A 27174-nucleotide genomic window follows, 5' to 3' on the forward strand; every position below is an offset into this window, starting at 1 on the left:
TTTTTGACTTCCCTCTGTAACCTATGCGAGCAAATCACTATATCTCTGGGTATAAGCCGTGAGCCATAACTTATTTGTATTCTATAGCAACAACTTTTGACATTCTTTCGGTTATTTATTCTGTGGTGTTATATCTGTCAGAGTTTCAAAAGGTAAAAAATGAAAAAGAGTTATTAATTTGAATAAAATACTGTTTTAAAAATGCAGAGATAAATTTCTTTGATATTCGAGGTATAATAGGTAAGTGCCAATAATAATTACCAATTATAAAATCTTAATACTTGCGCATACTTACATGATAAAAATTTGTTTACTTATTAGGCATTTAAATGTTGCATATTTTTTATATCTCTTTGTTATTTTTTAGGTGCTATTTGCTATTATAGATGAAAATGTTCTCTGTGAAGAATATTTAGAGCTTGTGGCACACTAATTCTAAACTAAACCGTAATTCAGAGCGAAAGTTGTATTAATACTAAACCAGCTGAAAATCTTTTAAACGTGTTGGTGGCTTGTTCCTTCAGAAAAAAAATCATTCTCAGACATAGTAGCTGATGGTTTTTGGGATGAATTTGCCAAACAGGTTTGTATTGAATTGTTAACCCTTCTGTGTGTTCCAGTACATTTTAAAATCCCCTACGATTTTTGATATAACTTTAACCATTAATATCCTAAAACTTTGTATATGTTTCATTGAGGTAAACGTATTTCCTTAGCTGTGATTTTCAAGTCAGTTTTCAGTGGGTCTCAAGTCCTTTTACTAGTGTAACTTATAAGTTCTAAAACATTAAATGTTTTTTTTTATTTATATAGGATCTTGCAACATCTTTAAAGTTGTAGGTCCTATAAAAAAGAATTTTTTAACTAGAAACCTTAGAAAACTTAATTTTTTAAAACTAGAACTTTTTAAAATATTCAGAGTGCCATGGTCTATCAAATAAAGTAAAAACTCCGCAAGGTGTCATTTAAAAATCGAAAGTTGTAGTAATTTCTGGTGAAACAGGAAGTGACTGGAAACAATTGAATATGTCAATCAATCCTGATTTATGTCAAATATTAACGTACCAAATCAATAGTTATAGGGGCGAGCCACTTTTGAAAAACACCTGGTATACCTACAATTTTTTATTTTTATTATAGCGTAGAAGGTAGCTCCGCCTTGAAAAAAACATCAGATTTGCTGGAAACTTTGCGAAAAGAATTAAGTATTAATCGTGAAATACCAACTAAACTAGATGAAGTACCTAGTGTTAAAGTCGAAATTAGTATAAACGGAGCTAAGGAACTGCCATGCAGAAGAAAGAAGAAGAGTAAATACCAGAAAATGAAAAATAAACACTCTAGTAAACGTGAAGATAATGTAATGCCTAGCACGTATGTAATATTTGAAAGTATGGCTGGAGAGGCATTATGTATGACCAGCGTTTGTCCTAAAAGTTCATCTCCCCAATGGAATTATAGATGTGTAGTTGATTTGCCTTTAGATTTATTTACTCGTGTAAGTATTATATTATTTTATAAGTAATGACAATACCTTTTATTGGGTATTTAGGGTATTTATATTCCAATGAAAGGGGATTCTAAAAAAATCTGTTTCTAGATGCTCTGTAAACTTGTAACAACATTAATACTTGCTCCTTAAGCCTTAATCTCTAATTCCTAAATCCTAATCTCTAAATCCAGTTTCCAAATCCTTAATTATTAAATCAAACCATTGACAATATAACTGCTTGATTTTGATACATATATTTTAGGATAACAAACAGTTGATTTTTAAAGTTTGGAACAAATGTACAAACACTGTACTACAACCCAACATACAAACTGATCTTATATTAGGATTCTGTGCTGTAGATGTCAGTGTATTGATCGATGGGTCTCCAAATGTACAGGGCTGGTTTAATATTGTCGATTTTTGCGGCAAACCTAACGGTCAAATTAATGTAAGTAACATGTATAAAGGTACCCACATACAGACAGGTTTTTCTCAATGCAAAACCGCGTAATACAAATATTAGTATTTTATTAAAACATGCTTTTAGATGTATCAAATTTAATGAGAGATACTTTATCTCTACATATGTTTCGGCTTGTTAGGCCTTTTTCCAAGAGTTTTTTAAAACTAACTGTCTAACTACATTTAAAGTTTTTTTTTGCTATGGTGGTGGGTTTAAGGAGTTTACAAAGGTAAATAAAATAAAAGTAAAGTGGTAATAAAAAATGTGTTTAGAAATCCTTGTTTGTTTACATTATTGTCGTTTTTAGCTGATTTTAATATTTCTAACTATTCAATGTAATTTAAGCGTCTGCTTTTTGTTTCTCTATGTAGTAATTTAAATGAATTTATATTAATTGTGTGACTATATTTAATATACAGTGGGCTGCAGACCGGAACTTAGCTGGAGATTATAATAGATTTTATATGTTCTTTAATCCTTATATCTAAATTTGTATCTGTTTGGCGTGTACACAGTATCAGAATTATGGCATCCACCCTATACCAGATGTGTCTCGAAAGTGGCTCACTAGGGTTGCCAACTGGCCGGTTTTCCATTAACAAGGCTGGGTGCCGGTTAGCATCGAAAAAAAGCCGGTTTTCTTAGCATATCATTCATATCAACAACCAGACAATCACAACATCATCACCAAGTCGAAAACAGGTCCAAAATCGAACTCTCCAATCATTATTGTAATTAAATAGCAATACAAGGCGCCATCTAGTGAAATTGAGAGGTAGTTCTATTAATTTTTATTATACACAAGTTAAAAACAGTTCCGTTTCCTTTTTTCGTTTTGTTTTATTGTGTTCCGCCGCGGGGATCCTCCGCCGGGATTTGGGGGATTTACGATTTACTCGAATATACATCACAGTTTTATACCTAACCCTAACCTATACCGCAACTCGGCAACCGCTGTTGTATCCGCGTTATTTTTAATTTAGTTGAGTTCTTGTAATTATATAGTTGTACGAAATTGCGTTAATCCTGTTGAAAATGAGTGATGACTCTGATGACCGTGAAACAAACATAGGTACATTTAAAAAAGTAATCGGAATCTTTTTTTTACATTTTTGAGTTTTTTGACTAAAAATCGAATACTGTTAAATAAATTCTAGAGATTTGTTGGCAACCCATCGTTCCGTGCCCATTCTCGTGACAACGCCGCAAAAGGGTTCTGGGCCTATGAATATCATAGATGACACTTAGGTCTTTATCATACACCTTCACATTCAAAGCCTTGAGGAAACCCTGAATGTTTGTGGCTACTTTAATAGAGCTAAAAATATAAAATTATGGAAATTAATTTTTTTTATCAGCTTTCTATAAGTCCGTTAGAAAACGTGCAAAAATATAAATACTACTGTCTGTACAAAAATTCTACGGTCACTGGAAGAACCACTGTTAATTCAACACCTCTGTCAACAACTTCTTCAAATATGACGGAAAATAGTAGCGAACTTTTTAGTAAAACGCTTAAAAGAAAGTTTTCAGAATTGGATGAAATCACTGAGCGATTAAGAGCCAGGTAATGTATGCTCGATGTTACACTGTTTTAAAAAGAGCTACCATAAGAATATATACTTCATACCAATTAAACTTTTAGTCATGTGATTAAGCTTGACCGTTACAGCGTTGCCAATTTTACATATTTCCTTTTAGTCAAAATATTTTAGGAAACGAAAATAGATTAATTATAAATATATAAACAGTTATTATTTACGTCAACAAAACTCACCTCCTTAACATCACTTAAGGGACAATAAGGGCTAAAATATTCTAATAAGGTTGCAATGAGTTTTTTGCATTGGTTATTAAGCTCTAGCTTGTACAGGGTGGGTCAAATTCGACGCTTTTAAATGGAAACACCCTTTTCTATAGGAAATAGACAAAAACTAATATCGGTGTCTGGAGCTTAATTTTTGTCAAAAACATGATGGTGAAAACCGCATATCGGTATCTGTTACCGAGTTACGGGGTGTTTTTCTAAAATATGCATTTTTAACAAATCGCTGTAAATTTTTTGCTATGGAAAATTTTGTATTTTTATGAAAACATTTCCAAAGCACCTTTTTACGTAGAATTTAATGGTTTAAGTATAATTTTTTTAAAATTAATAATTTAAGAATTATCAACATAATATTTGATTTCTCTATATATTTTTAATTTATTGAAAAGAAATTAAAATTACCTTTCCAAAAGGTAATAACAACTTGATATTTTGCTCGATTCCTCTTCGAGATATAGAGTATATAAAAATTCGCCCGCTTTAAATAAGTAGGCTTTGAACGGCACCGGCTGTAATGGAAAAAAAATCTAGCTGTGAGAATCAATTAAAACGAAAATAATATTTGCTATGAGAGATGCAGAATTTTATAACAATTTAAATTATATTTAAACAACATCAACACATTTAAACTATATCTAATAACAATAAAAATAAATAGTAAACCAAGACATGAGATTTTGCTATATTTGTGTTCGACATATCGACCGTCTGCTGTTATGGACCGACGCGACGGGGCCGTTTTTGAACATTTTTCGCGGAATTCATTAACTCAGTTGGGGTGAAAGATCCCCCTCATAACTGCTAAGTATTTCTAATTCTTGTCTAGATTATACGGAAGAATAAGGAACCTTTATTGTTCCAGAAATATATCCATAGGATTAGATCCATGGGCACTAAGTCAGGCGGTCTCGACGGCCAACGGCTGGGATCTTGGTTAGGTATTCAATTATTCTTAAAATTGGCTGCAAAAATCTGAAAACTTCAGCATCAGAGGCGGTGCATCGTTTTGCTGGAAAAATATGTTTTCGAGTTCCATTAAGGGCATATCATCAATAAGGGGTCCAAAGCCTACTAGTTAAAAGTGGCGAACTTTTAAATATTCTATATTTCGAAGGGGATTATGACAAAATATAAAGTGTGCTATATTTTTGGAAAGGTAATTTTAAATTCTTTTCAGTTAATTAAAAATATAGAGGGTGTCCCAAATAAAAAATCAAATTTACTGTTGATAACTCTTAAATTATTAATTTAAAAAAATATATACTTAAACCATTAAATTCTACGTAAAAAGATGCTTTGGAAATGTTTTCATAGAAATACAAAATTTTCCATAGCAAAAAAGTTACAGCGATTTGTTAAAAATGCACATTTTTGAAAAACACCCCGTAACTCCGAAACGGTAACAGATATTGATGTGCGGTTTTCACCATCATGTTTTTGATGAAAATTGAGCTCCAGACACCGATATTAGTTTTCGTCTATCTCCTATAGAAAAGGGTGTTTCCATTTAAAAGCGTCGAATTTGACCCACCCTGTACACTTCACACTAAAAGAGGTTCTAAAAAGAAAAATGTTCGATTGCAAGGTCTGCTAGTAAAAAAAATTAAGCTTAAAGTAGCACAACACAATTCATTTCAAACCAAAAACTCGTAATACAAAACTAAAGTGTCAAAACGAATGACAGTGTCAGGAAATAAATAAACAAATAAATGTAGCAATTTGACATTTTCTACAGCAGAGCTACCACCTGAATCCACAGCGGGAAATTTAAATTCCAGATATTCAGCCTGGTACCGAATATGTCCATGGTTGGCAACAGTGAATTTAAAAATCGCGCCCTCGATTACGTAACTAAAAGTTTAATTGGTATCGTTTATAGGTATATTGGTGGTATAATTATTATTTCTAGATTATCTGAAGTAGTTCAGGAAGATTCAGATGACTTAAATGACGTTTTAATGGATCAATTTGAGCGTGACATTAATAACTCAGAAGTAGATGATCTGAATTTATTGAATTTTGACCAAGAAGCTATAAAATTTTCAAACAAGATTTCTGATGTCAAAAATAACTTAAATGATAGTGATTATGATAGTAAAATGTATCGGATTGGAGAAGAAAATGATCCTAAATATTGTAAAGTCGACGCAAAAGATTCTGGAGCTAGAAAAATTAAAAATACTGACTTAAATATGGATAGTGAAAAAATAGCGTCAAATGAACTACTGGCCAAAGGTAAGCATTGTTTGTTTAATATACAGGGTGGTCCGAATTGTATTAGGGAAACTTCGGCAGCCGATAAAAATGGGTAGAAAAGTTCGTATGTATGTCTTAAAATGCTTCGTTTTGGAGATAGAGGGTGTAGAAAGATACAGCCGTTTATGCCGCAAAAAACGAACATTTTGACACTCTCAGAAGAATCAGAATTTATAGGGTATTTTTTGTTGACCTAGAACTATGAAATTTGGCAAGTAATACCGTCTTATACTACAAGTATAGGCGAAAATGTGAAAATTATACATTTGTGATCAAATCATAATGCCGGGTCCAGACAAAGCAGACAAAACAACGACAAGACAGAAACATTCATGTTTTACGACAAAATTGCGACAAATCCAATACATTTCTGCGACATTTTTGTTTTGTTTCAAAATTTGGATACTTTTCAATGTCCCGTCTCGAGTCGGTAAAGATCAAAGTATCTATGTTTTGTTCGTATATTGTAGGACAAGTTGTCGGCGCAGTGTGGATGGCGCATGGCGTGTGCTGCCAACAGTAGGAGACCAGTGAAATCACACATGGTTAATAAAACTCATTCGCAACAAATAAACTTTTGACTTTGTTGTACTTTTGTCCTTGCGGTGTGGACAATTTGTCTCAAGTTTGTCTTGTCAGAATACCCCATTTTTTGTCGCAAGTTTGTCTTGTTTTTGTCTCAAAATCTTGTTTACTTTTTGTCGCCTTGGTCTGGACCCAGCATAAAAAATACAGTCTTTATTTAAACTACGTAATCAATCATCTTAAGGTCATAATTGTGCGGGTAATCATATCTTTTTGTAGATTTTTTTAAATTTTTACTAATTTGTACAGAAGATAAAAATCTAAAAGCAGTATAATTTTAATTAAACCCAAAAAAAACGGTCTTTATGCAAGGGACAGATAATACAGATTTAAACAGATTTTTAATTATTTTTGATGATGTATAGTTTTCGATTTATGATGTGGAATGAAAAAAAAAAACTGGCGTATGCACCTAGAAATTTATACGGAACCCCCAGTTGTCCGGTTTTTTAATCTATGGTCAATATTTGCTTTATTTCGTTAGTAAGTGTAACATTATATTAAAATAATATAAAATTATATCATTTTTTTTTGTTTGCAGGAAGCGGACATATCGATAACCTATTCAATAAATTAAGTTTATTTGCTTTAGATGCCAACCATACTTTAACCTCAAAACCAACAAATAATTCAGCAAACACTTCAAGTATAGAAAGGTTATGTAATGAATTGGTTTCTCACGGCATAGCTAGAGAGCTTAAACCTGACAGTTTGACTAGTAATATTAGTGCAGATATATCCAATTCGAACACTAGTTCTGAAACTACTAGTATGATTATTAGTAGTATTACTACCAGTAACATTACTAGTAACGTTACGGATATTTCAGATTGCAAACCTTCCTTACTAGAAAATTAAGAATTTATAACACAAATATACACTCTTGGGATACTTAATATTTAGCTTGTATTGTTTTTTTCTTATACTAAAACTTGTGTAAAAATCATTTTTAATACATTTATGTAATAATAAAAGTGTAATACTGATAGAAATATATGTTAATATCAATAAAAACTAATGTGTCTGATATTTTAACAATCTATTTCATTCAAGGTCTATAAATATCGCAAAAAAAAACGGCGTCAAAGATGGCTGGGGAATTTCCGTGCTCTTCTTTATTTTTTAATGGCGCTTACTGCCAGTTGCTCTTAAGAACGTTGTAATTTGTTTTTATATTGAGTAAAAATGATTTTTAAATTGTGTAGTTTAAAATTCGAGAATTTTTTTTAGAAATAGTGTGGGTATGTGAGGAAACGTTCTATCCTTTTTTGATTTTTCTATAATTAATGTTAATTTTTAAAATTTTGTGTTAATTTTTAGTAAAAGACTAGAAATTGACCTCGCCAAAATTATCATTGATTGTCATTCGCCAGCCATCTTTGACGCCGTTTTTTTTTCGATCATTCGGTACTTCTCTATAGAATGATGATAAGGATGGGTAACATTAGGTCAAAACCTCCTCTATAGCTATATATTTTTTAGAAGAAAAACTCAGAACTTACGACCGATAAAAATCAAAGAGATTTTCCTTGATTTAAGTAAGAACAATCTTCGGATTGTCACGATGTTTTGAACAGGGCACTCTCTCCTCAATGAACACATCAGTAGATTGAAGCTATGAAACAATGGCGCATGCAGATTCTGTGGGAAAAACAGGGAAACATCAAAACACCTCATCACTGAGAGCACCGAGACGACAACCATTCGATATCGAAGATGGAGAACTAACCTCTGCAAAACCGTTTCAGATACGGGGGTCAAAGCCCTGAGGCTGTAAGATGAGTCCTAACTCAAGAAGGGGGGGTTATAAATAGATCTATAAGGTCGCGGTGATGTAACTTCCATCTCCCATACAGTCTACATCTACATCTTAGAAGTTAGAAGAAAAATGTATATGTATATAAAAAAAGTTTATTATTTTATTTACAATACATATATACCAATTATAATACAATCACTAAATATATAGACTAGATTAGGGTAAATTTTAATTTAAAAAATTATTAACAGTTATTAAAAGTTATATAGACTCAAAAACTTAGTCACTTAGCGTGTTTAACATAGGTATAATTAAACACAATATGTGGGAAAAATTTTAATATAATATAATTTCCGATATTTTCATTCTTGGCAAATGTCTGAATTTTAGTTATTTTTATTTAAAATCCGGTACATTCCAAAGTAATACATTGAATTTTGACTGAAGCCTGTTCCACACAAATCAGTTAAGATTTATTTCTACAGACGACATCCAAAAAATGACAGAAAATACTATCACAGATTATACAGATTATAATCTTTGTTCTTTCTTTATTGTTTTTCGTGGTTCCAATTTTCGGAATCGGGCACTAGTTAGGTGACTAGTTTGCGCACGTAGCACGCCCACTTATGGCCTCTAAAATTGTGCACAGCGCCTGACCGGCACAGTTATTAGAGAGATATCGGAAAACCGAATAGCGTCATCCAGTATTTACGCGTACCTTATCATGGTTACGATATGCGCGAGTCAACGCAACACCCGCTAATAACGTTACCGCCTGACGTAATTTGCGGGTCAATTACACCAAGCGCTCTTTCTAAATAACCTCTGATAACGTTTAAAAATTGCTTAAATGGGCATGTGCGGGTATTTGACAACCGGAGCCGGCCGGCGAGATCTTTTATTTTAGGTTGAATTGTTTTGAATTATTTCTTTAGTTTTATTAGGTAATTTGATATTTAAGTTATATATTATATTTAAGAATTAGTTTTAATTAAATAAATATGGCCCAAAATATGGATTCCACCTCTTCCAATACTAAAGAACCTATAAAGAGTCTTAGGTTTACAGCAGATGACGACTTAAGCTTGATTTTTATGCGTCCGTTATCCGTTGATACGATGGTCCGATATTAATTTTATTGGTTGACTTTAAAGACTTCAATTGGTTAGAAACGGTTATCCAATCGAAGTCTTTAAATTCAACCAATAAAATTAATATCGTATCGTCGGAAAACGGATGCATGAAAATCAAGCTTTAGCCCTTCTAAGAGAATTTGTTGCTTGTTGTCCTAAACCCATTGGCAGACGTTGAACAAGAAAGCACTGGAAATAAGCACTTTAGCCCTTTAGTTTTAAAATACCTAGTAAAGAAAACAATTTCAAAGTTTTAAATTCAAAGTTAGGTTAAGTTTAAATAGCGGACGCGACGCGATCAGAATTCTTTCCGATCCGATAACTATAAATGAAGAGAGTTAATACCACCTCACGTAAAGGAAATAACACCTGGCCTTATTAACGTCCTTGCACGCTATTCGGTTTAGCGATATCTCTCTATTACGCTGTTTATTGTTATTTTACGCGAGTTTATTTTTGCGCATAGAAAATTTGACTCGTTTGCACATCGTCATAAAAAACAATTTTCGTATCACGAATTAGGGACAAGATTTTTATCTGTATACTTATAGGATACCTAATCTGTGATACTATTTACCTTTGAATGAAAATGACATACAACAGTTGTCACTGTTCTGTATGCTCTCTTTGGACAGACTTTAGCAATTTTCTAGGCTTTTATATGGATGTTTATTTATTTTCTCTATTTGTGCCAATATCTTGAACATTCAGTTTAAATTAACTAATAAATTAATTTTTGTGACTTCCATTGTCGTTGATATTGTAAATTAGTCGATTAAATAACATACAGGATGGTCCCCCTTGTATTCTGGAAATTTCTGTAGAATATTCTGCAGATAATAAATAAGTAGAAGAGTTCGTATATTCGATACAAGATGAAGAAGTTCTATTTTTATTCCGATTTTTTCCCATTAATTTCTGAACTCACTGGCTTTCTGTGTCTGGGTGTTTTTTGACATGAAAAATTCGATGTCAATATGACTCTTACTTCTTCCCCTAGGAGATGCAAGACCTTGTCGTTGGTGGGGAAGCTCCTGGTCAGGTGCTGGGGGGAATCCCCTCTAACACTTGGCTTGGTCTAAGAAGCATCTCACTCATCGTCTTGTCCCTGACTGTAGTGTCGTGGCCAGGGAATTGCACCAAGACATATAACGATACCGGGCGGGGCTACGGACAGCCTCAATCTTGGGGCACCGGGGGGCACCCCATTGTATTTTACCCCTTACTTCTACATGCGGGGCTCTGTAGAAGTGGACCGACTGTCCTTAGCGACTCATAGAAACACTATGAGATCTGGTAATAGTAGTAATAAAAACATCACCGGTGAAGCTGTGGGGAAACCCCCTAGCGACACTGGGAACAGTAACAATGGAAGTTCCAAGGGGCCAAACCCAAAGAGAACTACAGGAGAGGCGGCTGACACTTGCGTGAGACCATCCTCCGCAAGTGGCATACAAGCTACCACCTCCTCCAAGGTTCGGGAGCCTACCTCCTACCTCTAAACCCAACAGGCGACACAAGCTACCGTTTCGTCTACCCGTCCTGGGTCGTAGCTCCTCGACTGTGAGGGACACGGGTCTCCGTAGGAAGTCCTGGGACTGTATGATGAGTTATAACTCAAGAAAGGGGGACACAATAGATCTCTAAGGTCGCAGAGATTAACCCCCGTCCCACTTATTCTAATTCTAATGACTCTTACTTGTAGGGGGAGCCACCTACATATTTTTAACTGGTTTGAAGTGTAATAACTTTTTATGAGCATCTGTATAAAACTACTGAGTGGCAGAATATACATTTTCGCCGTTCAATACGTAAAAAATGTCTCTTGTTAAAAATCGCTACGAGCAGAGATGGGGAAACACCCAGTATATTGAAATTTGAATTGAATATTGAGATATATACCCGATAGGTAAATACAGGGTACATTGAATTTGGGTAAATATTATATACCCGGTATAGCATAGATCTGTAAGGTCGCAGTGATTAACCCCCCCCCCCCACTCATTCTAATTCTAATATACCCGGTATGTACCCAGTAGTATATTTATTTTGTTAATTTAACGTACTATAACAAATTTTAACAACAATTGACACAAAGACTGCACAATAACACAATAGCCTTATTTGTTTCGAAAATACAGCACAACGCAGACAGTTCAAAGGGGTTCCCCGACGAAATATACCCTCAATAGGTATATACCAACCGCCCATCACTGTCTACGAATAACTGTTCTCGAGATACCTATTTGGAATGTAAATTATCAATACATGTCATTATTGACAAAAAATAAATATGTTGGCTAGATAGTTATTTGACTGAAATGATAAATTTAGGAACTTATTATTTCTTTTAATTAGTTATAATTTATTCTGTAGTTTTAATTTATTCTGGAAGAAATTATGATGAAACTTGTGTTGAATCTTTGGCACATAAACATACCAAATTTATGATTTCAGTCTAGTAACATCAGATCAACATGTTCAATTTTTGTCAATAATGACATGTATTGATTATTTCGATTCCAAATATCTCGAGAACCATTACTCATAGCGATGTTTACCTAAAAACCTTTTTTTACATAAAATACCGTGGAAACATATTTTTTCACTCGGTAGTTTTATACAGGTACGGACGAAAAGTTATTACTCTTCAAACCAGTTAAAAAATATGCATGTAGCGCCCCCTACAACTAGGAGTCATACTGACATCTAAATCAAATTTATCATTTTAAAAACACACCCAGACACCCATTTTCATTTTACATTAACATTAGTTCAGAAATTATTTGGAAAAAAAAATCGAAATAACAATGAAACTTCTACACTCTGTATCTCCGAAACCAAGAATTTTAGGACATACATTTATAGGAACATTTTTACTTATTTTTTTCCGAATAAAATTCGTACCACCCTGTATAACTCTATATAAAGTAAGTAGAAAATGCATTATATACAGAGTGAGCTCAAGAAGGGCCTGCAGTTAAGTCACACGATTTTACCGAAATACTATCTAAGCTATCTGAAGCCATATCGACTGACTCAGGTGGGTATAACTCTTTGTATTCATTTTCCTGTATATCCCGAACATTATCAGGTAAATAGTCCTTCCATGATCTGAATAAGTATCTCGTAAATTTTCTTAACTGTCTAAATTTACAATATGTCGCACCCTCAGCTGATTCTAACTGTTGAGTTTGAATCAAAAAACCCTTTTCCTTAAAAGTTTGTTCTAGTTTTTCCCTCTGTAGAGATTTTTTAGATTTCCTTTTTTTATTCCTTAAAGCCGAGGCACTGTTGCCAGATGTTTCCTGTTGAATAGCCGTCAAAGCAGTACTGGGCAGTTCGGTAGTGAGCAAAAAATCGGTGTTTGAGCAGGCTCCAGATCCAGAAGTACTATCCAAGGGGGACAGTGGATACATTTTTTCGCCGCTGGCTTGGAGGAAGGCACCCGTACTGGAACCTTGAGTACTGCTGATCTGCTGTTGAAGTGTTTCCCTGGGAAAGAATTCGTAGCCTCTCATACTTTTATCGCCAGTACCACTGTAGTACCTAAAACAAAAAAATAAATATACAGGGTGGCGCCTTTCATACGACGCGGAGGCTCCAAGGAGGACGATGGTTTGTATTTAATTAAGTAGGTTAATTTAGAGCATTTTTTAAAAATATATAGAGTTCTACAGGGTGTCCCTCAAAAAAGTTACACATCAAAGTTGTGTTTTTTGCAACGGAACGCCCTATATATTAATTGATTTTGTATTTTAAAAAACTTTGGTACGACCGAAATCGGGGATGGAGAACTAACCTCTGTAAAACCGTCTCAGATACAGGCTTTTGTCAAAGCACTGAGACTGTGTAATGAGTTATAACTCAAGAAAGGAGGGTACAATAGATCTATAAGGACGCGGTGATTAATTTCTACTAACTACTACGAGATATCTAGATAATAATTAAGAGAGAGTTAGAAAATAGTCAAGAGAGTGAGTTAGAGAATAGTGAAGAAAGACAGTTAGAGAATAATCATGAGAGAGTTTGAGAATAGTGAAGAAAGACAGTTAGAGAATAGTCATGAGAGAGTTTGAGAATAGTCGAGAGAAAAAGGCAATGGTCAAGAGGCAGTAAGAGAATAGTCAAAAAAGGGGAGATAGCGTTAGAGAATAGTCAAGGGAGAGTTAGAGAATACGAGAGAGCTAGATAATAGTCAATAGAAGAGAGGGAGAGAGCGTTAGAGAGGCTTAGCGAATATTTAAGAGGAAAAGAGAGTTAGAGAATAGTGGCATATTATTTTTGGGGATACCCTGTAGAACTCTATATATTTTTAAAAATGCCCTATACTAATCTATATATGCTCAAAAAAATCATTCCAGTACAAACTGTTGTTCTCCTTGGAGTCTGCGCATCGAAAGAGTTAGATAATGGTTATGAGAGAGTTAGAGAACACAAGAGAGATTTAGAGAATAGTTAAAAGAGAGTTAGAAGTATAGTCAATAGAAGAGAGATAGCCTTAGAGAGAGTTAGAGAATGGTGAAAAAAGAGTTAGAGAATAGTCAAGATACGAAAATAAACTAAAATTCGCTCACCTGAAATTGCCTCCCGAATCAACAGACAGCATCTTCTTCTCTTGCAAGCTGGGTTTAGCGCCTCCAGTAAACTTAAACTTGCATATACTGACTTCTGTTGCGGGATTGGTCGAATTCTCCATCGGAATCGGCGGTATAAAAATGGCAGAACGTTTTCTTTTGGCCGGAGAGGTTTTGTCCGTAAAATTTAGGCTAGCGTTTCTTTTAGGTTTATGTAGACTACTACTGTCAGCTACCTTATTGATTTGTTTTGGCAGTTTGGGAACTATCTTTCTTAGTTGGTCCGATGGTTCTTCTATCTCAATCTCGTTAGGATTAGGACCAGGTCTGGGGCTAGTACTCGGAATAGGACAGTTCATGTTCTTCGCTAGACGCTGGTACATCATCAGTTGCTGCTGAAGCGCTAGTGGATGGATGAAGACACCAGCGTTGGGCCAATACATATAGCTGAAAATATCAAATACTTATACCGGGTGTTTCTCACTTACGTTAGGAAAAACAATAACGCATAAAATTTGGCAAAAAGAGCGGCATTTTTGTTTCTTAAAAAAGTATACCGTTGGGTAGCGGTATACTTTATATATTTAGCAACAACCGCCGTAGTTGAAAAAATTATTTCGTTTTTAGCGGTATTTCTGTTTTTCTTTAAATATATACCGCCGAACGGCGGTATTTCTTTCGTCGAATTGTCTATACCGCCGGCGGAAACATGCTAGGTGAGACCCGTGCGGGTTAGTGTGCGTGTACCTTTATAGTTACCTTAGAATAAAATTATGATAGTACTTACCCACCAGGTTCACTTGTTCCTTCTGGGGTTAGCGGTATATCGGGACTTGAAGTGGAAGTACTATGTGGCGTGGTTGGTGGAAACTTCAAATCATTTCTGAGCTTTGGTGATGGAGTTTCATTAATTATTTCAATATCACTATCGGACTGGGCTTCTAATTTCAGTTCCGTACCAGGTTTTTCGTTACTATCCATTAATCCTATTTTAAGATGGTTTAAATCACGAATACATAAATTTAATGGTTCATTTTGATCTTCTTTGGGTTCACTCTAAAATAAAATTGGAATCTGGATAAAATTTAATAATTGTACCTATAAGTGATGGGCATTACGATTCTTTTTAGTGGCGCCTTGATTAAAAATTATTGTTTTTAACACAGCTATGGCACTCTAGATTGAAATTTAAAATACAATTTTTTAAGCGAAGAGAATGACAAAAGTTGACTATGATATGTGATTCTATTCGGAGTGTTATTTTCTATTAAACAAAGTAAAAAAAAAATACTGAGGGTGCTATTTAAAAATCAAAAGTTGTAGTCATTTTCGGTGAAATAGGAAGTGACCGAAAACATTTGAATACATCGTAATTTAATCGTTATTTAGGTCATATACCAAATCTCGTTTTTTATATGAAAGTTATAGGTGTAAAATAAAAAAGTTATAGCCACTTTTGAGACGCACCTGGTATACTTTTTATTTATATATTAATATCTCTGAAATTATCGAAATGTATTTACTCATATGGATTATGTAAAGTGATCTGAAAGGAAGCCAAAAATGCAATAATATACAGGGTGTTTCCGTATTAAAAAATCATCCCGATCCACTCACACTTTTTTGAGTCACCCTATAGAATTTAAATATTTTCCTGAATTACATCCTCATACATTCTCTACAGTTTTTTTATTCTATGAGCTACAGATGCCCGACGCATTATTGGCGGACCCTGTATAATTCAAATATTAATTTTTTAAACGAACCGTATTTTAAGCAATGAATCAATTCTCACGATTCTTTGAACGAACGAGCCGTAGAAACAAACGAGTCGCATTCTGATCCGATTCAATTTCGTTCAAATTTTATGGATCCGTACTGGCCACGATTCAGTTGAACGAATCGTATTCTAGGCGTTGCGTTGAGTCGAATCTCGCGAATGATTTTTAATACTCGTTTAAGTGAACGACTCATTCAATCGTTGCCCACCTCTTTTAGTAACATACCGTGTAGTTTTTACTCTCTTGAGTCAGTCTTTTTTCCAGTAAGCTACTTATAATTTTACTCTGCACGTCATTTCGGTTAACCAGGTCAAAATCACTTTCCATAGTGACATTTTGTTTTTTAAAATTTTGGTTACTGTCTTTTTCTAAGTAGATATTGGCATTGGGTGTTCCAGGGAAAATTGTTCCGTAATTTTTGTAAATCAGATGACAAATGTCAGCTTTTTTTGGTTTTCTGCCTCTCCGTGGTTTGGAATTATCCAAAGTTATTTCCCCCATATAAGGCAAGTCTTGATACTTCACTATTCTGGTACTATTAATTTGTTGTTGAACAGTACTACTAGTTGTTTTTTTGGTTGTGTGTATTTCGTTGATTTTTTGAAGCCAGTTTTTCACCGATTCGTTCGGGCTTTCTTCGGGTATTCCCGGGAACTCTCGGGCCGTCGTCGGAGGGAGTTTGCATGACGTCACTGGGTTTTCTTCTTTGGAAGTTTTCGAAGAATTCTTGGATTCAACCTCAACTTTTTCAATATCATCTTCTAGATTGATGTTACTGATCATCGGTGAACTAGGTGGCCTAAAATGATGTAAAATTAATTAAGCACTTCGAGTAGAGACTTTAAAAATATACAGGGTGTCCCAATACAAGGGTGTTGGGACCCCTATAACTTTCTTATTTTTTTCAGATAAAAAAACAAACGATGACATATTCTTTCAATTTCAATCTAGGGAGACTAATTTTTAATCAAGGAGCCTTGGAAACATAGATTTGATCGTCTAATGTTTTTCGTGTCTTTTCCTGGCTGGTAAAAAGATGACCAAATCATATTTGTCATCTTAACTCGATTTTTTCAAATGGAACGAGTGTGGCTTATTTGGAAAAGGCATTTTTTAACGAATAGGTCAAATTATCGTTATATTTATGACTCTGGCAGTCTAGATTGACATTTAAAATACAATTTTTTTAAGAGAAAATGTCAAAACATGACATGTCATTCTATGAAAAAATACCGAATGTGTCATTTAAAAATAAAAAGTGGTAGTAATTTCCGGTGAAACAGGAAGTGACCGAAAAGAATTGAATACGTCAAGCAATCTTCATTTATGTCGTATACTAACATACCAAATCTCGTTATTTTATCTGAAGAAATAAAAAAGTTATAGGGTTTTGCCATTTTTGAGAAATACCCGGTATATATTTTTGTGTTTCTTCTTGAAATACATTGAAAACACCGATCATCTGAAAAACAGGCTGAGCCGCTCCGCGCCGTGCAAATAATTTTTTTTTAATATATACTTTTGTGCGCGCTAAAAAAATATGCTTCAAAAGTACACGTTAAAAAAATGTCTTGCGCGGAGCGGCGCGGCGCAGCCGGTGTGAACGCACCTTTATATGGGACACTATATGATTGACTTTAAAGTGTATTTAGAATTAATTAATACAGATAACATAGTATTTATGTTATATGCGAGCTATTAAACTAAAAGAAAATCTATTTTCATAAGATCATAAAATGCGATACTTACTCTGCTTTTGGTGTTGAATTTTTCAGTAATTTCTCGGGGATTGTCATGGAACTTGGTTCGGAATACGTCATTTTCTCCGGCAAAGGCAACGTTGGACAAAAAATGGGTTTGTCAAGTTCGTCCGATTGCATTGTAATTAATACTGCAAAAATGATCAATAAATTATTAATCTAAAATTGAAAATAAATTTATTTATTAATGAACATTAATATTAGTGAAAATCCCCATAAACTCGATCAAAAAAAATTCCAGAAAATATATATTATAATACACCGAGGTCTAAGAAAAATACACTGAAAATAATTATACAGGGTGGTGCCTCTCATAGAAGCGGAGACTCCAAGAAGAACGACACTTTGGATTGAAAAGAAATTTTCGTTTGAAAAAGTGTTCAAAAAAGTTATAGAAGTTGTGTTTTTTGTAATGGAACACCCTATATATTAATTGATTTCCTGATTCTAATAGAAAAATATAGGCGAGTTTCATTAGAGAAGCATAATATGGCTAAAATGTAAAGTTTTTGATATTTTATGCAGCGAATAGGAAAGGAAACATATTGGGCATTTTATTTCATCTAGGTATTTTTGTAATTATACGCTTATATCTATTTTTAATTATGTAATAATTAAAATGTTTTAAATATGTATCTTTTTAGTACCCTTCAGTATTTTACTCTACATCCTTTAATTTTTGTTAAATTATCAAAAGGTATATCACAGCCACCTAGATTTTATTAAATAATAAGATCTACTGAGGCAAAATCATAAAAAAAATATCTAGGAAAATCTTTGTCTGAAGGGTAAGCAACATTAATAGTATTTTAAAGATATATGAATTCTCCATTGGATACCGGTATAATATACTGGGTGTTCCATTTAAAATAAAAGAGTAACTTGCTTTTAACAGTGGCCAATGTTCAGTATTAATTTCGTCTCACCCTGTATAACTTTTTGGGACAAATTTTAATTTGGTTTAAGATACAATGGTTATTGTAATTAAATATCAGACTATACAGGGTAAATTACAATTTAAGTAGCTGTTATTGAAATTTAAAATTTATTCTACATTTTCACAAAATGTGAAATAAGTATGTCAAAATCCTTACATTTTAGGCATATGCTTCGTTAATAAAACTCACCTTTATTTTTTTCCTATAATCCGAAAATCAATTAATATATAGGGTGTTCCATTATAAAAAAACAAACTTTGATGCGTAACTTTTTTGGAGGACACCCTATAGAACTCTATATATTTTTATAAATTGCTTTCAATTAACCTACATATGCTTCCAAAATTTCATTTCGATATAAACTCCCTTTCTTCTTGGAGCCTCCGCGTCGTTTGAGAGGCGCCACCCTGTATATTAAATGGAATTCAGTTAGGTAACTTACTATCAAGCATATTTAACTCGTTCTAACTATTACAGAGATATCACAGCACAGACCAATCATCTCAAATAGGAAGTTTACGGAAGTTTCCTTAGTTAAGGAACTAAAGAATTCTTCTACGTTATAAAATGCCCAAAAAACTCACTATAACTCGAAAACCCCGCGTTTTAAGTAAGTTTTTCCTACTTAAGGAACTAAAGAACCGTTCTATGCTAAGAAAAATCGTCCAAAAACTCGCTATAACCCGAAAATCCCGCTGCTACTGGCCATAGAAGGCCGTTATTGGTGTCGCGGACGGCGTTATTTTTGGCGTCGGGACGCTCTGCCTCTCCCGGCGTCCCGCGATTTATTCTTAATTTGGCCGTCGTGTAACCCGAGATTGAACCGTATTTGGGCTTAGAGGCGATCGGTTTACAATTATTATTAAACCGAGCTGGCCATCTTGAGTTGCCAGTTCGGTGTTTTGCAACGGACTTATATATTTTTAGTATTCGCTGATTTCCTGATTGTTATGTTGCATCGAAAATTCCTACTAATGCTAAGATAATATACATAAACTAATATCACAAATGTTATACACATGTCATACAATTTTTTTTTAATTTTTATCCTCTAATTTTTTTATTTTTTTTATCTTTAGTCTCAAGTTATATAAAGTTATGTAAATTATATAAGAGCAAATTTTTTTCTAAAAGTTTGAAGAGTTTTACAGAAATTAAAGATAAAAAACTGCATTATATACAGGGTGAGTCTTAAATAAGTGCAAATATTTTTAGGGGTACTATATTTCAACCCCAGAAACACGTATATGAAGTTTTTTTTGCAAAATGAAAAATTTTCGGGTTTTTTTAGTTTTTAGTTAAAAATAATAAATTTCTTGATAATATGGCAGTATACGTAGTAGATTAAATTTGCATGAAAGAAAACCCAAAAAAGATTCAGTGATTCTCAAAATTTATTCAAAAAATTATTTTTTTTTTAATTTTCAAAGTAAAATAACTCAGTTATTTTGGACTTGCTTGAAAAACGGCAAAGAGAAAATATGTTTCTTTTATCGAAATCTACCAGCCCTGAAAATATTTGCAGGTATTTAAGACTCGCCCTGTATAACTTTTTAACATACCTACATCAACGTAGTTTAAACGAGTATTATTATTATTTTATTTCATTTCATTTAACCAGATAATTTTGTTTTCCATCGTGTTATCTTAATAAACCGCACTAAAAATGAATTTGTGCGAGTGAGTTTATTGAGTGAGTTAATTGATATTTTTGATGCACTAGTGCAATAATTCTACATGTCGAAACTAGCGTGGAATGGCCAATAACCAAAATTTGACGTCAATTATATTACTCGATTATTTTGATTTTGATTACCCAATTTAATCTAGTCGCCTATGTTAAAAAATAAAATAATGCATTTGTTACCTTTATTTGTGAAAATAAGTATACCGGGGGCATCTCAAAAGTTTTGGTATGTTAGTATATGGCATAAATTAGGATTGACTGACTTATTCAGTTGTTTTCGGCCACTTCCTGTTTTACCGGAAATAACTACAACTTTTGATTTTTAAATGGTACCCTCTGTATTTTGTTACTTTATTGGATAGAAAATGACACTCTGAATAGAACGACATATCATATGTCAACTTTTGACATTTTCGAAAATGGTTTATTTCAAATTGCAAAATGCGATTCATAATGACAATTTGACTCGAAATACCAAGTGTGTGGTACCAAATTATTCGTAAAAAAGTGCTTTTGCCAGATATGCTAAGGAGCCACCCTCGTTCCGTTTGAAAAAAAATGAGATATGATTAAAAATACTATTTTGGCATCTTTTAACCCGCCAGGACAAGACACAAATAAAATTAGACGATCAAATCTATTTTTCCAAGGCTCATTGATTAAAAATTAGTGTTTTTAACATAGCCTCTAGATTGAAATTGAAAATTCAATTTTGTTTTAAGCAAAAATGTGAAAAGTTGACATATGATATGTCATTCTATTCAGAATATAATTTTCTATCGAATGAAGTAAAAAATACCGAGGGTGCCATTTAAAAATCATTGTTGTAGTCATTTCCAGAGAAACAGGAAGTGACCAAAAAGAATTGAATTCGTAAATCAATCCTAATTTATGTCATATATCAAATACATTATGACACACTTAATCTCGTTTTTTTATCTGAAAAAAAAATAAAAAAGTTATAGGGGTGAGCCACTTTTGAGACGCACCCTTTAGAGTGTATTATATTCTTACAAAGGTCATAATAAGGCAATTAAAATAAAGAACTAATATATATAGGGCGTTCTCTTACAAACATAAATTTGAATAACTAAATAAATCACGATATCTCCAAAATTATACGCTCGCTTGATGTGAAGCGACCGTATAGTTAAAGCGATTAAGGGACACCCTGTATACCAACATTGCAAAGGTATAGAGAAATATATCCTTCCAAATGTTTTATGCGCAAAAAAAGGCAAGTATCAACCAGTATTAGTATTATAAAAATTATGATTACCTATATGGTACTTACTTTAAAAAACTGTTTTCGTAATCCATGGTAAAATTAATTTGATGTCTGTCAAGTCATTCCTGTAAGCACAAAAACAAATTCACTATCATCACAATAATAACTATTAACCATACGTTTGTCACCAGTATTACACCATTTTTACTCCCGTATTACACTTTAAACAGATTAGAAAAATAATACTTAAAATTCTTAAATTAATTATAAAATTAATCTTTGCAAAAAATAACAAAAATGCTCTTTATATGATAAAATAACGAGTTTGAATAATAAGTTTACAAAAAATACTTATTGATCTAGTTCGAAAATTATTTTGTTAGATTCTTTTTTGGTTTGCGACTGTAAAAACAAGAATATACGAAAGGCATGCTTCAATTTACTGTATTAATGACATAAATAGATTGAAAATGTGTAGGTTTTCATTCAGGGCGGGCTATAGAAGGACGAGAGTAAATCGGTCTGGACGTTCAAATATGTATTTGCATGTCGCGCGTTTTTCTCAGAGATGCGAATCTCTGAAATAACTACACTCGCCGCACAGTGGAGTATTTTTCATATCTACGAAATAATAATTAGGAAATCAACCCTTATAGATTACTTTAATTTAACTGAATCTTTGTTGGTATGGTTATGACAGTAAAATCTTATCTATCTTATTTCTTATTTATTTTTAATTCGTAGTCAGCGCCCAAATATGTCAATACAAGTCACAGAATCATACCAACAATCTGTTTATAGAATTTGTTATCAAAAGTGCCGTAGTAATATTAATATGATATACAGGGTGGTCCGATTTGTATTCCGGAAACTTCGGTAGCATATTCTGCAGATAAAAATAAGTAAAAAAATTCGTATATATGTATGTCCTAAAGTACTTAGTTTTGGAGATGTACAGGGTGTAGAAGTTTTATTTTTATTTCGATTTTTTCTAAATAGTTTCTGAAGTAACGTCAATATTTGGATGAAAATTGGTTTCTGGGAGTTTTGTGACACGGGAAATTTGATTTTGATGTCAAAATGACTCCTATTTGTAGGGGGCGCCACCTACATGTGTTTTAACTGTTTTGAAGAGTAATAACTTTTTGTCCGTACCTGTATAAAACTATTGAATAAAAAAATATACATTTCCATGACTTTTTACGTAAAAAATGTCTCTTGGTAAAAATTGCTACGAGCAACCGTTCTCAAGATATTTAGAATGGAAATAGTCAATACATGTCATTATTGACAAAAAATAAGCACGTTGAGAGTATAGTTATTTAACTTACTTTATTTATTACTTTATTTAACTGAAATAAATACGTTTTTTTTTAATTAATCATAAATTTTTCTGCGAAAAAATGATGATTAAACTGTTTCTGTTGAACTTTTGGCACAAAAATATTTCAAATTTATGTTTCATTCTAATAACTATTTAGTTAACATCTTCAGTTTATGTCAATGATGACAGGTATTGATAATTTCAGTTCCAAATATCTCGAGAATCATTACTCGTAGCGATTTTTACCAAGATGCCTTTTTTATGTAAAAAAAGTTGTAAATGTATATTTTTTACTCAGTAGTTTTATACAGGTATGGACGAAAAGTTATTACTCTTCAAACCAGTTAAAACATATGTAGGTGGCGCCCTCTACAAGAAGGAGTGATATTGACATGACACCAATTTTCATCCAAATATTGACGTTAGTTCATAAATTATTTGGAACAAATTGAAATAAAAATGAAACTTCTACACTCTGTATCTCAGAAACTAAGCATTTTAGGACATACATTTATACGAACTTTTACATTTATTTTAATCTGCAGAATATGCTGCCGAAGTTTCCGGAATACAGTTCGGACCACCCTGTATATTTGAAGTACTTGGACGTCTTTGTAAAGATGTATTTTAGCATAAACTTATTTGTAGTTTTGACCTTTTTTCCTGTTAAATATAACTTGTACTATATTGACATTCTGATTGGGCGATTTTTAATTTCCTTTTCAAAACTGTAGTAGCTAAAAACTGATATTCGACCGGATTCGGGTTGACTTAATTTTTTTCTTATTAAACAGTCACTCTGCATTATTTTCCATTAGAATTCAACTGCCGGTAGCTAATATACAGGGACTTTTCAGGTGCCATGTCTTTATGAAAGAAATCTTTTCAAGTCTGGTGTCACGAAAAGAACGTCAAAGCGAAAAACTTGGCTGTCTTTCAGTATGTTGTTAAAAAATTAAATATAGAAGATCCTGATGAATACACATATACTGAAATTATCAAAAAAAATTACAGGTAAATTAAATGAAAAGTGGCATATCTGCCATCACACTTTAAAAGTGTTCGTTGCGCGCTTTCATCATGTGGTTTGATGAAGAAATAGATATCCTTCCTAGTCAATGTGGTGCAAATATGGTTCCAGCAAATAATGTTGGTACAACAAAAAATTCTTTTAAAACAATATAGATATCAAGCAAGAATAATTTAAATATTTCTTATAGAGTTTGTCTAATTGACTTTGGTCTTAATATCTTGATATAGTATTCTTTGTTGAGGAAAATTCATAGCTGTAGACATTTTAATTTTACAAGAACTTTCAAATAATCATTAATATCAGATTTAATAGAATTAAAAGTTTTTTGTATTTTAATACCGTATGATAAAAAAAACGGCGCCAAACACGGCTGGGGAATGACAATCGATGATAATTTTGGCGCGATCAATCTCTTAGACGGCATTTACTAAAAATTGACATAAAACTTAACATTAATTATAGACAGATTAAAAAAGGATAGAACGGTTCCAGACACACAAATCTATTTCCAAAAGGAATTTTAAACTACACCATTTAAAATTCCAATTTTTATTCAATATAAAAAATACAGCCTTCAGAAGGCCAACTAGGAGATACGAGGTCCTGTCGTTAGTGCGGAAGCTCCTAGTGAGGTGCTAGGGGGAATCTCCTCTAGCAGTTTGCCTGGGTTTACGGAGAGTCTCACTGGTCTTGTCCCTCGTTGTAGTGTCGTGGCCAGGGAATTGCACCAAGACGTATAAACTATGCTGGATGGGACTACCCTGTGCGTGGTCCCAGACACCCTCTACTGTCTGTGGTCATGTATCACCGGCAAAGGGTGTGGAGGGGTCTTCGCTTAACCGCCTGGACCAAGAGGAGACAACCTCACCAAAAATCTAAATGCTACGATGGCGGGACCAGGCCAAGGGGATGCGTAACTAGATAGAAGACAAGCCTCTACTGGTCTCAATCTTGGGGCACCAGGGGGCAACCTATTGGATTCTCGTCTCCCTCTCTGTAGAAGTGGAACTAACACGACACTGTCTAAGTTATTTAGATTAATTAGAATCATAATGAATATTTATAATAATTTTGTTTAATTTTAACAGAAATAATGTAAAAACTTATTATTTTAATGTAAATAAATTATGATTGAAAGTGTGTTAAATATTCTTGCTCGGCGCTTATGATTCGAAAATATTGCGTGGATTCGTCAAATCCACGTGGGTGGATCAGACGAGTAGGTACTTCTATATCGAAGCAAGCCGTGTTTCTAACCGGGCGAGTTCTTTCAGTACTGCTGCGACAACGTACTGTCTCTCTTCTATACAGATCAATACAAGATTTCCACGCAAATTCTTCATTAAAATTAATAATATATACAGGGTGTCACAATATTCCGTGGACATAGAACTACTATGTATTTTTGGAATCGAAATGAGTTCATTGAACACAATTTACCTCTGTACAAAAGTGCTTTGTTGGTTCGCTAGGGGGCATCAAATTTTAAAAAAATAAACACATTTTTTAAGACATTTTAAGAACCGTTATTCCTATTTGAATGAGATTTTGGGTGACTATGTTTTTCTAAGAGCTTTAACATTTGCTTACATAAATTTTAGTGTAAATATTTTCCAACTCCACCGACGACAGATTTTCGTAAAATGGTCCTTCTAGTATTTACCTTTACTACATTTTTTGTCTTTTGTAAAAAACGCCACATCGCATAGTTTTTGATAAAAAATGTTTTGGATAATTTATTTTTCCAAAGCAGATCTATATGAAATATACAGGGAGTTCCAATATTCCGTGGACATAGAAGAACTACGTATTTTTTTAATCAAAATATGTTAATCCCACACAATTTATCTTTATACAAAAGTGCTTCGTTTGTCCGTTAGAGGGCACCATTAAAACATAAATTCGAACGTTAATTAATTTAAAATTTATTAATTTTTTTAACGCTTTTTATGAAGCTTATTGTCAAATAAAATTTATTCCAACTAAATGATTAGACTATAATTAATTTTATGCGCCTATGGAGGCCTTGATGTGTCAAAAAACATTTTTTGAAAATCAGCTACAGAATTTTTTTTTCTCAAAAAGTATGTAGGGTGGCGTTTTTTTATAAGTGACAAATAATGTAGTAAATACTAGAAGGACTATTTCACGAACAAAAAATCGGTCGTCGGTTGAGTTGGAAACTATTTATACTAAAATTGATGTAGGTGTGGGAGTAGTTTCCACCCTTCTCATATTTTTTCTTAATTATTGTGAAAGTCAAATGTTAGATCGCTTAGCAAAACATAGACGCCCAAAATTCCATTCAAATCGGAATAAACGGTTCTTAAATTATCTGAAAAAATGTGTTTATTTTTTAAATTTTGAGGCCCTCCACCGGACAAACGAAGCACTTTTGTATAGAGGTAAATTGTGTCCAATGAATTTATTTTGATTCCATAAACACATAGTAGTCCTATGTCCACGGAATATTGGGACACCCTGTATATTCCATTTTCTTATTTATTTATTTTTACTTACACCACGTTTCGATCAAATGTATGAGTCTCTGATTTCTCGATGCGTATATATACTCTTAATAATAATAATATAAGCAATAAGCAGTAATATCACAGGTAATATAGAGTATACTCATTTTTAAGCTTTAAGACAAAATAATCGACGGAAATACCGTTGTTTTTCCCGGGCCCTCTTGAAATTTGTTTTTTTAGACAGTGAGTTTATAAACATTTACAAACGTTTGGTGAAACTTATTTGCCAATTTTTCTTAAGTGTGTACGCGCTTTAAAACGCCTGCATATTTCCAACCCTGGCCTAACAATTTCAAATTTTAATTAAATTAATAAAATCCATTTAAAGGTGTACTAATTTAATTTGTAGGTATTAAATTGTTTAAAAGCAAACATATACCATGCACATATTTTCTTATTACCAAACCAAACATATCTTACAAAAAAATGTTTTAGTTGTTCAAGTAGGTATAACATTATTATTTATAGATATAAACAAATATTATACCATATAGTACCCTACCAGACCCTACTGAGACAATGTTGTGCTACTAAATAAAGGTAATATTAATATTGTATTACTAAAATAATTGTTATAATCAAGATAGTCAGTAAAAGTTCACAATAAAGTGCGATCTGTGAACAAATTATAATATAGTCAATTTGCCACATTTCTGTCAAATACCATTGGATCGAATAAAAAAACGGCATCAAAGACGGCTGGGAATGATAATCGATGATAATTTTGGCGAGGTCAAGCCCTAGACTTTATTACTTGGTCCGTACTCTTTATTTTTAATCGCGCTTACTACCA

The 27174-nt window shown here is 33.0% G+C and overlaps 3 protein-coding genes and 1 long non-coding RNA gene across 9 annotated transcripts in view; 2 read left to right on the forward strand and 2 right to left on the reverse strand.

The window, feature by feature from the left end:
* The first annotated feature begins 135 nt into the window (after window positions 1–135).
* Window positions 136–7641, forward strand: LOC115891755 (C2 domain-containing protein 3-like). Of its 4 annotated transcripts, none has more exons than XM_030912309.1 (7): window positions 136–240; window positions 368–583; window positions 1141–1498; window positions 1755–1943; window positions 3317–3525; window positions 5696–6021; window positions 7169–7641. In XM_030912309.1, the coding sequence occupies exons 2-7, from the start codon at window positions 555–557 to the stop codon at window positions 7483–7485; spliced, it is 1428 nt and encodes a 475-aa protein (XP_030768169.1). In that variant the 5' UTR covers window positions 136–240; window positions 368–554; the 3' UTR covers window positions 7486–7641. The 4 variants fall into 4 exon arrangements, with proteins under 4 accessions (XP_030768169.1, XP_030768170.1, XP_030768172.1 ...); XM_030912310.1 differs by having other exon boundaries at window positions 7220–7641; XM_030912312.1 differs by lacking the exon at window positions 7169–7641 and adding an exon at window positions 6993–7017.
* A 2331-nt stretch (window positions 7642–9972) lies between these two features.
* LOC115891756 lies at window positions 9973–11273 on the reverse strand. Its single transcript, XR_004051897.1, has 3 exons — window positions 11222–11273; window positions 11012–11018; window positions 9973–10503 (listed from the first exon to the last, which is right to left on the reverse strand). It is a non-coding gene; the product is annotated as an uncharacterized LOC115891756 (long non-coding RNA).
* Window positions 11274–12161: 888 nt separating this feature from the next.
* On the reverse strand, window positions 12162–22309 carry LOC115891754. Of its 2 annotated transcripts, none has more exons than XM_030912308.1 (6): window positions 21560–22309; window positions 17630–17771; window positions 16106–16679; window positions 14887–15155; window positions 14100–14546; window positions 12162–13071 (listed from the first exon to the last, which is right to left on the reverse strand). In XM_030912308.1, exons 2-6 carry the CDS (start codon window positions 17758–17760, stop codon window positions 12486–12488), a joined length of 2007 nt encoding a protein of 668 aa, XP_030768168.1. In that variant the 5' UTR covers window positions 17761–17771; window positions 21560–22309; the 3' UTR covers window positions 12162–12485. The 2 variants fall into 2 exon arrangements, with proteins under 2 accessions (XP_030768168.1, XP_030768166.1); XM_030912306.1 differs by lacking the exon at window positions 21560–22309 and adding an exon at window positions 19021–19589.
* A 4497-nt stretch (window positions 22310–26806) lies between these two features.
* LOC115891757 (1-phosphatidylinositol 4,5-bisphosphate phosphodiesterase) overlaps window positions 26807–27174 on the forward strand; it is a 30050-nt gene continuing 29682 nt past the window's right edge. Inside the window, exon 1 of one of the 2 annotated variants that reach the window (XM_030912316.1) lies at window positions 26807–26824. The gene's annotated coding sequence lies outside the window, so the exon portion shown is untranslated. Of the gene's footprint in view, window positions 26922–27174 lie in introns of both variants that reach the window. The other variant, XM_030912314.1, reaches the window with a different exon arrangement.

Source organism: Sitophilus oryzae, unplaced genomic scaffold (genome assembly GCF_002938485.1).
Source record: "Sitophilus oryzae breed Bouriz unplaced genomic scaffold, Soryzae_2.0 scaffold_1197_pilon_pilon, whole genome shotgun sequence".
NCBI classification, from domain to species: domain Eukaryota; kingdom Metazoa; phylum Arthropoda; class Insecta; order Coleoptera; family Curculionidae; genus Sitophilus; species Sitophilus oryzae.